Source organism: Meles meles, chromosome 11 (assembly GCF_922984935.1).
Source record: "Meles meles chromosome 11, mMelMel3.1 paternal haplotype, whole genome shotgun sequence".
In the NCBI taxonomy this organism is placed as follows: Eukaryota; Metazoa; Chordata; class Mammalia; order Carnivora; family Mustelidae; genus Meles; species Meles meles.
In genome coordinates, this window is record NC_060076.1 from 50,376,660 (window position 1) to 50,390,452 (window position 13,793).

Consider the following 13,793-nt stretch of genomic DNA (forward strand, 5'->3'; position numbering starts at 1 on the left):
TGACCTGAGCCAAAGGCAGCGACTTAACTGACTGAGTCACGCAGGCATCCCGAGATTTTGGGTCATAAACAAATTGGAACAAACATAGGCCCAGCAAAAATATCCTATCTCCTTTAGAAAAGGCTGGCAGGTTTGGCATTATTGTTTATGTATGCTGGTAAAGATATTCTAGGTTTCTCAGGGATGCCTGGGTGGCTCAGTCAGTGAAGCACCTGCTTTCAACTCAGGTCATCATCCCAAGGTCCTGGGATCGAGTTCCACAGCCAGCTTCTCCCTCTGCCTGCCTCTCCCCCTGCTTGTGCTCTCTCTCTCTCTGACAAATTCAAAAAAAAAAAATCTTAAAAAAAAAAGAACAAGATATTCTAGGTTTTTTGAAAGTCAAAAGATGAGATCTATTCTTACAGCTAAGCAATCTGGTTCTCAATACGAATCATCTCTAAAGTGGGTCAGACTGGGACGCTCTTGTTTCTGTCATTTCATTTAACGTGTCCGAAGTAAAAGGAGTCTGATAAGTAATGCTGAATGAGAACCCCTGAGAAAGGAAGACATGGGATGTGATCCTTATGTTCCCGGAACTGAGCCCCTGAGACTTGAATTTAGAAACTACGGATCTACTTTCGCATTGAACATCTTGCATATGATTCTCTTATACCTTTGCGTTGGCTGGGTTTTCTCAGTGTCTGCTTTGTGAACTCTATGTACATTTTTATCCCTTGAAGCCACACAATGATCCTATGACATATGTATTATGATCCCCGCTTTTCAGATAAGGAAACTGAAGGGCACAGAGTTCACAAAACCAGTAAGTGAGACAGCCGGGATTTGGGCAGAGGCTGTGCCTTCCACCGTGACACTTTGCATAAAACACTGCCCTGAGCTCCCGCCGTCTTAACCACCTTTGGATCTCAAAGGTTTCCTCTCCTGCCATATCTCCTTCCTTCACAGGCCCCTCTCACTGAAGATTCCTTCCCACATGTCTGTCTGGAAAACTCCAACTTATCCTACCCATGTCAAATCCCAGCTTCCCGGATGCCCTTGGGCCTGACTGGGGGCTCTTGTTCCTGGGAACTCTCTGCAGATCATTCTCTTATCATGGTCATGTTTATCAGTCCGCCCACTAGACTGTGAACTGCTCAAGAGCAACAGCTCCCTGAAGCCTCAAGCAATCCCTAATGCATGGCGGTGACTTCACAAATGTTTGCAGACTGACTGACTGAATGTATGCATGAATGCCTTAAAAGGTAGCTGTTTGAAAGGAAGGGGGTCTCTGGTAGAAACAGTATTTCTCAGTTGCACTGATTACACATTTAGAGTAGTTTTTGTGGTCAGTCTCCTGTAAAGAGGAAAATAAAATGTGCTTAATACAAAGAGAAAATCCTACGAATTGGGGAAAATCTTAAGGTCCATTTGTCATGTTTTTGAAAAATAAATATTCTAGGGAATTACAAGATGCTTATGTTCATTGTTCTTTTTTTTTTTTTTTTTTAAATTTTATTTATTTATTTGACACACAGAGAGAGATCACAAGTAGGCAGAGAGGCAGGCAGAGAGAGAGAGGAGGAAGCAGGCTTCCCGCTAAGCAGAGAGCCCGATGCGGGGCTCGATCCCAGGACCCTGAGATCATGACCTGAGCCGAAGGCAGCGGCTTAACCCACTGAGCCACCCAGGCGCCCCTGTTCATTGTTCTTAAATTGTATATATAGTCACAGGTTACAGGAAAGTGTAAGGGAAAGTAACCCCTAATACTACTACCCAAGACCAACACTTAACTTTTGTATGGTCGCTTTCAAATATTTCACATTTTCTTCCTGAATATTCAGTTTTGTCCTTTTGGAGGGCTTTTGTTTTTCCATTTTAAAGCCGTTTATGCCTGGCACAATGTAGGCATCTATTAGTTAATTAGTAAATCAACTATTTTTCTGAGTTTCTTTGTAGCTCTCATAATTAACAGCTTTTCACTTCAACGTATTTCACGGCCGCTTTCCTAACGGCGCACGGGAGAAGAATGAGGCAAAAACAAGTCAGCTGTAAGAGACAGGGAGCCGGGGGTGATAGCTGGAAGGACTGTCGCCCCGAACAACTCCTCAGTCCCGTGTTTATTAGATACAAGATAGCAAAGGAGAAGAAAAGCAGGTTATGGAATAGTCGTACATCTCGTAGGTAAACAAGGAGGAATGTGAGTCGTATGTTGGTCACAAGTTTTAGAGATAAACGAAGTAAACAAGAAGAGGAGTCAGGTGTGCCTGGTCCGGCAGCAGGGATTTGTAGTTGTGCAAACGCACTTAAAGGGATTACCTTAGCTTTCTCAGAGGTCCGAGAGAAGATGGAAAAGAGAAGCGGGCGGGTTCCACCCTGAGCAGGCATCATCCCCTCCACCAGAGGCCTGCTCCTAGTACAAGTTTTTCTCAAGGTCATCTTTAAGCATGCTTGCATGACCAATACAACTCCTCGTTAGTTAAAGTTATAGTTTAAGCGGTATATTATTCTGAGGGAAGGTTACATTTCACCGTTGCTTTTCAGTTTAGCCACAATTTTTTTTAATTTTTTCCAATTTTCAGCAATTGTGGGTACTTTGATGAAAACCTTCATGCAGAAAACTTCCTCTTATAATTATTTTTATTAGAATAAATTTCTCCAAGAAATATTAATGAATTAAATGAGCATTTTAATGGCTATTGATGTATACTTTTCCAAAAAGAGTTTATACCAATTGATGAACTTGTAAGCAATATATTGAGTATAACAGATATTTCATAGTCTTGTTGGTTTTTGCTTTTGCTTATATTAATACATACCCATCGTAAAAGATTTAGAAAATACGTATAAAACATAAATAAAAATCAATGATAATATACCACCCTGTTTTAGATATATATAGTTTATATTACTGAAATAACATTGCTTTTTTTATGTTCATCCTTCGTCTCAACTATAGAATTTCATCATGAGTATTTGCCTATATCATAAGCTTATGATTTTTAATGGCTGTGTAACACTACTTCGACTTAAGAGTTTGTTACTTAACTAGTTTTTTTGAATTAGAGATTAAGGTATCCCCAATTTCTCATGACTCAAAGTAATAGAGAAATGATCTTTTTTTAAAAGATTTTATTTATTTATTCATGAGAGACTGAGAAAGAGAGGCAGAGGGAGAAGCTGACTCGCCACTGAGCAGGGAGCCTGATGTAGGACTTGATCCCAGGACCCCGGAATCATGACCTGAGCCAAAGGCAGATGCTTAACCATCTGAACCACCCAAGCACCCTGAAATGGTCATTTTTCTGAATAAAATTACATTTTGCAAGTATTATACATTCGTGAATAAAATTACATTTGCAAGTATTATACATTCGTATATTTAAATATATATATTATTTATTTATGTATTTAAGAGCAAGAGAGAGAGAGAGTGAGCGTGGGCAGGGGAGGAACAGAGGAAGAGGGGGAAAGAGAGAGGGAATCCCAAGCAGGTTCCATACACAGAGCAGAGCTAGACCTGGGGCTCCATCTCACAACTCTGAGATCACGACCCCAGCCGAAATTAAGAGATGCTTATTCGAGAGCCACCCAGGCGCCCCAACATTCTTGCTCCCTGACAATAGAATTGGTAGATCAAAAGGCATGAAAAAATGTAATTTTACCTACGGAGGGTTTTTACCTATTTGTGGTGCCATCCAGCACAACTTGGATACATATGTGCGCTTTACTTTACTTTACTTGGATACGTACGTGCGCCTGTGCATGTCTCGCTTAATAAGAGTACAATGGTTTTGGTCTTTTCTTCCTATGAATGGACAGTATGGAATAAGAGCTCCCCAGGACAAGTCCCTAGTGGAGGTTTTCACATTTGTACCATCTCCTCGCAAGCACTTCACCCCAACACACACACACACACACACACACATACACACACACACACACTCCCTCTTTTCCTAACTTTCCATTACTAACAGCAGGATGCCAGGGCTTCCCCCTTCCACCCCCAACCCCCCCACTGCTGAGAGCTGGAACTGTACTTTATGCCCAGAGCTGGCCTGTGTAACCCCTCCCCTCCTGACATGGTGGAGGAAGTCAGCACCTCCCAGTTGGGCTCTAGTGAGCAAAACACCTGTATTGATTGCCATGAGGCAGTTGCATCAATTACTTCAGCTTGGCCCAAGTTAAATAGGAAACCAGATGGGATCTGTATGTGCCAGGCCCTCGAGGGATCTGCCTTCACCTGCTTCCTCCAATGGAGGAGTCTGGATATGTAAGCTCACGATCCCTTTCACCTCATTATTTCTCTCAAGCTATTTGCTTTTCCTCTCGAGAACTTCGTGCTTTGAAAGAGCACCTCTTCTTCCATTTCTCTGAGGTCAGACCAAAACTGAATCTCCCTTAACCAAAGGCTAAGACCTTGCAGAAGCGTCATCCAGCTTTGCAACTATGTCCATGTTTCCCCAGCCAGCGTCCCATCATTAGGCTCAACGGATAGCACTTCATCTCACCCAGCCACCTGGAGATGCACAGACCACATGGGTCATGTGTTGTTGGCCATTTTCCTCTCGCTCAGAGTCCTCACTCACTCCCAGGGTGCACCTGACAGTTGGCTTTTCTGATGTCTTCCAGAATCGCCACTCTAGATAGAAAACAAAAGATGTTACCAGATTTTTAGAAGTCAAATGCAAAGGGACAGAGCAGGTATAAAAATACGTAATAAAGTTTTTTAAAAAAAACCACATCACAAATGTAAGATACTGTCTTCCTCAAATTTTTCAGGAAGACAAATTTTTACTCAAAAGATTATCCCATCTTTTCCAAAATAAATCTCAGACAGCTAAATCATGTATCATTTGTCTTCACTGGCTGGTGGATTGTTAATTAAGTCATTGCTATTCCTTGTCTCCATCCCGAAATATAATGTTGCCGTTTTCACCACTGGTTTCTCTGCCTTTTCTCCATTTGTCTGCTCCTTCTCCTGTCCTGTACAAATCTTCCAGTTCATCTTTTTAGGGTAAGAAAAAAACGCACAATTATTTCAAATCACACTCAGAAATCAGCTGTTGTGGTCATACTAGTCTTTTGGAGTACCAGGGTGGCTTAGTTGGAGAAGCATCTCACTCTTGGTTTTGGCTCACGTCATGATCTCAGGGTCTTGGGATCAAGCGTATGCTGAGCTCCGAGCTTGAGATTTCCTTTCCCTCTCTCTCCCCCACTGCCCCTTCCCCCACTTATGCTCACTCTCTCTCTTTCTCTAAAAATAAGTAAATAGAGGCACCTGAGTGGTACAGTGGATTAAACGTGGGACTCTTTTAATATTTTATTTATTTAACAGAGAGAAATCACAACTAGGCAGAGAGGCAGGCAGAGAGAGAGGAGGAAGCAGGCTCCCTGCGGAGCAGAGAGCCCGACGTGGGGCTCGATCCCAGGACCCTGAGATCATGACCTGAGCCGAAGGCAGTGGCCCAATCCACTGAGCCACCCAGGTGCCCCTAAACGTGGGACTCTTGATTTCGACTCAAGTCGTGATCTCACAGTCCTGACACTGAGCCCCATGGCAGGCTCCACACTCAGTGTGTGGTCTGCTTAAGACTCTCTCTCCCTCTCCCTCTGTCCCAATCCTCACTCGCTCTCTCTAAAATAAATCAAACTTTAAATAAATAAATAAAATCACCTGCCGTGGTCACAGCTTTGATCTTACTCAACCCTAGAATGAATCCTCTCTTCTCCCTAATTCAGTCAGGAAATAGATAAAGGTTTTTGAAGGTCACCTGACTTCCTTGTGTGATTTCCTGGGCCGGCCTCACACCAGTCATAGTGAACCTAACCAGACACCCTCCTCAGATTATAGATTCCAAGATGCTGACGCTACGCCATATGGCTTCTTCAACATGTCTGACTGCTCCCCCGTCTATCCCTCACAGGCTCCCGCTGCCCTGGCTCCTGTACACCATCATTCACAGGTTCCAACCAGTGGCTGTCAGCAGCAATGGCCTCTTCTGTGCCATCGTCCTCCTCTTCATCATGCTGCTCTTCGTCATCCTCTCCATTGCTCTCTGCAAATGGCGGATGAACAAAGTGCTGGGCTTCATCATGTTTGGCCTCTACTTTGTGTTCCTGGTGATCAGCGTCCTCCTAGAAGACAGAATTCTTGTGTGCCCTGTCTCCATTTAGTAGGAAAAGCCATATCTTGAACTAACAGCATGGATGGTCCCTCCCCGCCCTGGGTTCTAGGCTCCCTGACCTCTCCAGAGGAGGCAGCTGGCACACACAGCCATGGGCATTTCAAAGCGTCCCTCCTTGGTGGATTTGAGGATGGATGGATTCACACTGGGCCCACTCATTTCACAAGCTGCTGCCAACTTTGCCTACTGAAACAGCTTCACACAAGAGACCATGCAAGAACCGTCCATTTGGGGCTTCTCTCCATTTCACCATTGACAGGTACTCCTCGCTGGTCGGAGGTACATTCGCTGTAATGATGCAAACAATGACAGAGGTTCTCTCTATATATACGTACAAAATATACAAATTATAATTAGATGCACATGAACATACCCCTGCCTGTTCCTGTATTATACCTTCCTTTCATACCTATAGAGTAATACGTACCTGTATACAAAGAAGAAAAATTTTATATATATATATAAAATCATCACATATATATATAAATACAAATGCATCTTTTCAGGGATAGCTCTAGTATATTTATAGCACCTATTTGAAGAGGGGCATCAACCTTCAGTCTGAGCTTTACCTCATAAGTGCAAGAGGTAAACTAATAGAATCATTGCTGTGACCTTCAGCCTACCTTGGACTTATTGGGATCCTGCCTGGTAAGGCGGATATTTTAGAGAAATATGTTGCAGGAGGGAGGGCTTGGTGGAGAGGGTCTGTTGGGACCCTGAGATGAGACCTCTAAAATATTCCCACCAGCCAAACAGAAGACTATCTGCCCACCCCTGCTGGGATACACTGATCAAAACCCATGGGGTTACTTGGGACAGACAGACGTAAAACCCAGACTGGGTGGATATTGCTTTGGGGTGGGGAGAGACAAGGGAGAGGTGACCAGGGTTGGGGGCTTTTGAATTTTTTTTAATATATTGCCCTAGCATGCAAGTAGAAAATATAACTGCAAACCAAATTAGTGTTCTTCTAGGACAATGAGACTATATAAACTGAACCTTATTGTTCTAATGCATGTCTCATTATCATCCAAAAAGGGGGGTGGGGGGGCAAGTCTAGCTCTGATTGTCATTTAGGCGTATTTTGATGCTAAGGGCTCACATATAATCCAAATGCCTGCCAAGAGAGCCTGCCATTTGTAATAAGAAATATCATCGAATAGAGGGGCTCAGTGAAACTTGCCACCTAATGGGAATATAAGGGCGTACACAGTTCTTTAAAGCATCTTCCAATGTGGTTCATAAAGGGCTTCAGTATCTAAAGAAATCATTATTCCACCAGTAGAACTAAACTGATTCTGATCAATATTGCCTGGATTAAGGTAGCTTAGAGATGTTTGGAAAGGCATTTGCACACTCAGCACACTCAGGAAGGTTTCTGAGTCCTCTGTCTAGTGGTGCCAGGACCAGGATTTGGTTAAAGCACATGCAAAATCTGTGTCTCTCCTTCCATAGGGACCCCATATGGGACTTTTTCAAGCATAGAGTCCACTGAAGACTTCTTCACGCTTCCTCCTCAACCCAGTCACTCCAGGGTTTTGATCTCTTGATGTTGCTCAGCATTCCTGTGACATTTTCATTTCATTCATACCCCCCCAATTCTGTTTAATATCTTGTATGATTTCTCAGGTCTGTGTGCATAGAAAATAAAAAACATCCTGGCAGGGGAGGGGGGAGGCGAACTCAATTGATGAAAAATTAGTGTTTCTCATTCCCCCAAGTCATGCTTTCCTTTCAATCAGCTGAAAAAGTAAACAGAGGATGGCCGGTTATTTGGCACCCACCTTCCATCCTAGGAGGCCCACGCCCCATACCCCCATACGGGCAACTCTACGACATGTGTTCTTGTCTCCAGTCTATTGTATCCCTGATGATGCTGTGATTCTGTTGTGGGCACGGACCTCCTAACACGGGGAGAGAGAAGACACAACTCAGAGAGAGCGAGGGAGGGAGACCTGACAGCCCCAGATCAAGCTCAGTATTTCTTCCACAAGACCCCAGCTCCCTCCACAGCGCAGGGCAGTAACAGGCAGCGTGCGTCCGCACTCCTCCCCCGCCAGCTGAAGGCGCTTCCGGGCGCGGAGGACCTCTGGGAAAACAGGGAAGCAAGATGGCCGCCACAGCGGAGGCCAACCTCCCGGTACCCCCCCACCCCCACCCCAGCTTTGCAAAGTCGGTGGTTGGTTGCGTGAGAAAAGCCTGCATCTTCATCAAGGGCAGGGTGTTGTATTGAGGCAAGAATTTATGCTACTTCCTTAGAGGGAAAGAGAATGAGTAAGTGAACTTTTTGTCAAATCCTGCGGTGGTTCCTCCACCCAACCCCCACGCTTTACTTGAAGGGGAGCAAACTGGGTTACTGCGTGTTTATGTATTATTGACTGGTCTGTTACCTGAGGGAAGGTGTGGATAGGTGATGTTGTCTCAGCTGCAGATCAATTGCATGAAACCAAAAAGGATGAGGGAGGCCCACCGTAGCCCCGTTCTTGTTCCAGCACCTGCTGACACTTCCCCGCCCCGGTAGTCCTTCCCAGCCATTCCCAGCTCACAGTGAAGACCCATCCAAGCAGCCACAGAGCATTTCACTTGCCTCAGGAGCTCCACGTCCCAGGAAATGCTGTGGCTGTTAAAAGTCGCCCTTGAGGAGACAGGATTTATGAGCCCATCCTGGCCCCTGTGAGGAGCACTGAGCACGATGTACAACAGCCGTGTCCCCAGCCGTGTCTCCTGCCTGACTGGTAGACAGTCCCCTTCCCTGGCCACTGCTGTCCTTAGGATGGGTCTATGAGGTCCTGTGTTGGGCTAGGCTAAGTCCAGAGAACGGTGTGTAGAATGCAACAGTAGATCTTGAAAAGCCTTCAACTCTCTAACATAATTCTAAGAAAGAACTTTCCTGAGCAGATCATCTCTAGCACTTTCCCTGCATGCCTGTATATATACATGTATAAATATATCCTTATACCAGATCTGTATGTACACATGCTACATCATCACTCTCTGACCTGTCACCTTCAGGATTCAAAAGCAGGGCACATCAAGTTTGTCATGATGAAGGAAGAGAAAAGTCACACACACCACCAACGTAAGGGAACATCTCTTTCTGATCTCTTAAGGTTTGTTCTGGGCATGTGTTCGCACTAAGCTACATAGTGCAGCCTCACTCCTTATACTTCCCCACTCCAAGAGTAGAGTTATGGAAATGGCCAGCTATAGCCTCAGTGCTGACATATAGGCAGAGACTACATAACTACTACACAACAGAAAAGCTTACACTGCAGAAATTCTTCTCTTTCTTGTAGCAGGGTGTATAAATATCAAATTCTAGAACCACCTTCTTGCTTCTCAACCTAAAACAAGCAAGCCTTGCCCAGAGGGTTCCAGTCAGCCCCAGCAAACCAAGCAGGTCTTGCTTGCTGACACCTCCCCTGTGGCCATCCATAGTCAGCCCCCGAACGGGACAGCAAGCTGGCTCAAACCGAGAATGCCCAAGTAGAACATTCTAAATTGCATCTGGAAATGCTCATGCTGGGTCCCGCTGCCTTCTGAACCTGACTAGTTCCTGAAGCACTGAAGCTGGTATTGAGATGGCGTCTGTGCAGTCTCCCAGGATCTACGCTGAGCCCAGATCAGGAAGCCACAGAACACGTGCACAGACCAAGGCATAGGGCTGTTTGTCAATTTGGCAGATGAGACAGAATATCCTAAAGCCTGGCCCAGAAGATTATAAAAAGAGGCAGGCACTGATTCATAGTCAGAGAATATGCTTTGTAAGGCTTCTAACAGGTGCCCCCGACAGGGGCCATTATAATTTATTTTCTAGGAAAGGCATGAATCAGGTGCTTTGCAGTCCTTTCAGCAAAATACAGCTGCCTCACTGATGAGACATTTGATAATATTAATGTACATCCCTTCCTGGGCAGGGAGAAAGTTGGCAAACTCCCCACCAATGCTCACAGCTCTTAAACCCTGAAAAAGGGAGATGGGCGATGAGCCATAAAGGGAAGCGCCCCACCCCCCACCCTTAGTCCACCTTAACAGAAAGCTGACCAAGCAAATCACAGCAGCTAGAGCTGCTGGCCAGAGACACAGCTGGAGAAGATGGAACTTCCGCTCCCTGCCCAGCTGAGATTGCTGGGTTGGAATATACGATAGGAGTCTGATGACCTATCTGAATACAAGCATTTCCAGAAACTTCAGTATGCTTTCTTGCCTGCACTTGCCAATACACACACACACAATTACAAGGATGCCATGCTTCCTTGCACCGGGACAGATTGTTACTCCAGTAATTAAGTGCCCATATTAGAAGTGACAGGTCTATTCCAGAAGAAATACAGGGAAACTGTCCTCGGGGTGATTTCTGGGGAAATCAGCTGTCTCCTGAAGGCTTGATGTAGAAGCTAATGCTCATTCTGGCTAAGCCAGATCTCACATAAGCATGTGGCTTAATGTTTTTAAAAAGACACGTCTTCAACTCCTCAACCTCCCTCAGCAATATTGTCTTTAATTAGTAAGTAAGGACTTTGCCATTAAAAGAGAATTGGGGGGGGGGTGAAGCATAAAGAAAAGAAAGGAAAAAATTATTTACTTTTACCACAATTCCCAAGAAAACAGGTGTCACACTGATATACATCCCCTGCATAGTTTAAAATAATTACAAATTTCAGGCTTATTCAACCAATTATATGAACCTGGATAGAGTCCCAGATGAAAATATCTTCCCTTCTCTAGAAGGCCTTGGGACGGAAAGGTAATGTGCCCCTGCCCCACTATTTCCGCTTAGCTTCCTTACCTCTCTTTGTGTATCTTTGTTGATTTCACAGCTTTGCATTCTTTGAACTATGTAACAAAGTAACAAACAAAAGCAATAAAGGACACTTCTCACCACTCTATTACTTATTACAACATTGCAATGTTTTGCTTTTAGGGGTTTGGGCTTTTGTTTTTGCTTTTTTTTTGGTTCCGCGGCCCTTCACTGGGAGCTTTGAAACTCCTCGGGCTATGGCATGTGATTGCCAGGAGAATTCAGGCATCTGTAGAAAACAGAGGTGTCCTCGTATTTGGTATGGAAATAACACATCTTCCCACCTAGACGCCCCCACCCCCCAGGGGACCAGCCTTGCTCAGAACCACCTGAATTCTACAGTTGTCTTTCATCTGCCTGGTGAAAGTCTCCTTTAAAAACAGCAAGAGAGCGCTAAAAATGATAAAGTGAATCCACAAGTCACCCAGTTTTTATAGAGACAAAAATGACCCTATAATTACGGCTTGGGGAGACACCTCTGTTCAAATTAGTATACAAGGGAAACTGCATAGAACACCAAATTAAGCCAGAGCACTTTCACTAAATGAATGACTGACAGACTGGAAAACCTTAAAGAACTAAAAAAAAAAAGAGAGAGAGAGAGACCTAAGTCTGGAAGAGTGCCATGGAATCTGCACTGAGTTTGCCAAAGGTTTAATTCTGTTAAGACAGTTCGTCCAGCCTATCACCTCATCAGAAGGACAATTCTTTCACAGAGAGGGGTCCTGGCTTAGGTGTTCCTGGCAGAACCAGGTTTCCTCAGCTATTAACATTAACAGCCAGCAAGTTAACCCTAGCCTAACAAGTTGATGACTCTACCTACGTCTTTGTTGGGGGGCAGAAAAGAACTGTATCCCTTTACTTTGTACCCCTGACACAGTTGGGAGACACCACTATGTGACCCTTTATCTGTGTTCATCAAAGGTATCTTTAGAGTTTTATTTCAGAGCCCTTTTTTCCTAATCCTCTTAATTTGTACCGTTCTTCTCTACTCAGCCTTTTTAAATGCTGTAGGGTCTGCCTGAATCATAGAGCCTTATGACTAATTGTGATACGGGTCGGTTCTGGACAGGGCTGACTTTCCATTGCAAACCCAATGCTTTGCTCCCTTTTTCTGCATCCCTCTGTTGCTCTTACTTTTAGGAAGTCACACTTCATTGCTAATTCACATTCATCTTCTGTTCCCTATCACTTCGGTATCTCCTCTCCAACACGCTGAGCTGAAGCCAGTACATTTCTCAGCCTGTCCCGATGCATTTGGCTAGCCATTGTTCCTACTATGGGCCACTCCCTTCTCGGCCTTTCTGAGTCTCAGTCTGTTTATTTTTTTTTTTTAAGATTTTATTTATTTATTTGACAGACAGGGACCACAAGTAGGCAGAGAGGCAGACAGAGAGAGAGGAAGGGAAGCTTCCTCCCCGCTGAGCAGAGAGCCCTATGCAAGGCTCGATCCCAGTACCCTGGGATCATGACCCGAGCCAAAGGCAGAGGCTTTAACCCACTGAGCCACCCAGGCGCCCCACAGTCTGTTTATTTCTAACGCCACTTCCAATTTTCAAGTCCAGAGTAGAGTCTGCGCTCACTCCCCTTCAAGGTTCTCACCACCAGTCCCGGGTTTGTTTGCACTTGGCAAGACCAATGAGCATTTTCTGCACCTCCTCATTAATGTGAATATTCAAAAATGTTGGGCTCCTGCAATTCCGTGTAATTGGTGATTTCTTAGGGGAAAAAAAATCCCTCCTGATTGCTACTACAATGTGAACAGAATTCACGACCATAAAAGAGTAGAGTCACAGAAATACCTTCCAAGCACCTGTAGGCCTTGATACAACAGCCCTAACAGGCATTTAGCCAGTGGAGAAAAATATGAACACGGGGTGTGGCATGATCATGACGCCCGGGAAGGGAGGTTAAGATCATGAGCTTCATTTTTAAGGTCATAATCCCACACTCACATGATTCCACATTCACAAGGAATTCAGAATGGGGGAGACACCGCTGGAAATCATTCGGATGCCCTACCTGCTTTGATTTACCTAAAGGAAATCATATTTCACTTCAATAGGAAATAGCAGAAATGGTTGGACCTCTCCTTATCTCCCAGTATTGCCGTGCATTTCCTTCCCCGTGTGCTAGGTTGGGTAGGAATTGGTTGTAGATTGGGTCCTGGCCCAGGAAACTGGGCTACCATTCCCTAAAGGGATGGGAATTTGCTCCTGTGTTCTCACATACTGGGCTGCATACTCCTTTATGATGGGTCTGTAAGTAGCGAAGGCCTTGGGACTGACAGTTCTTACAATAGCTCACCGAAAGAGAATACCAGTGATCATGTCTCACTCACACACACACACAGGAATGAGTTAATTCTTGAATCCCTGAATTAAATAATTTTAAGGATCAAATTACCTGCATGCAATAAGGATAGATAATTCCTTGCCATTTAATTAAATGAATTTCCAATTCTTCTCATCAGGATTAAACTGAAGGATGATGGATGCCTTTTGGGTTTTTAATTTTTTAATATTGCACTTTATAGTACTTCATAAGAGACAATTGTCTTAATTAAAGCCATAAAATACCAATAATACATATATTCAGGGCTTCTGAATATAGTCAGTCAATAAGCAGTCATGAGTCATTCCTGTTTTGTATTGTTTGTTGTAAATTGGAGTTTATCTGTTCCATTTTTTATTGCATACAATTACTGTTCTAGACAATCCTAACCTGCTGATAAATTTTGGATGTGTACTTCAATAAAACTCTGAAAATGAAAGAAATTGTTCATTTCACAAAGACATTCTTCATCTTCAAAGTAACTTGTGACA

The 13,793-nt window shown here is 44.2% G+C and overlaps 1 protein-coding gene across 2 annotated transcripts in view; it reads left to right on the forward strand.

Moving 5' to 3' along the window:
- Positions 1 to 11,056, forward strand: part of SLC24A2 (solute carrier family 24 member 2) — a 246,533-nt gene extending 235,477 nt beyond the window's left edge. For both annotated transcript variants that reach the window (XM_046023532.1, XM_046023533.1), the window contains one exon: positions 5,904 to 11,056. In XM_046023532.1, coding sequence (XP_045879488.1) covers positions 5,904 to 6,153 — 250 coding nt within the window. In that variant the 3' untranslated portion in view covers positions 6,154 to 11,056. The remainder of the gene's footprint in view (positions 1 to 5,903) is intronic.
- The last annotated feature ends 2,737 nt before the right edge of the window (positions 11,057 to 13,793 follow it).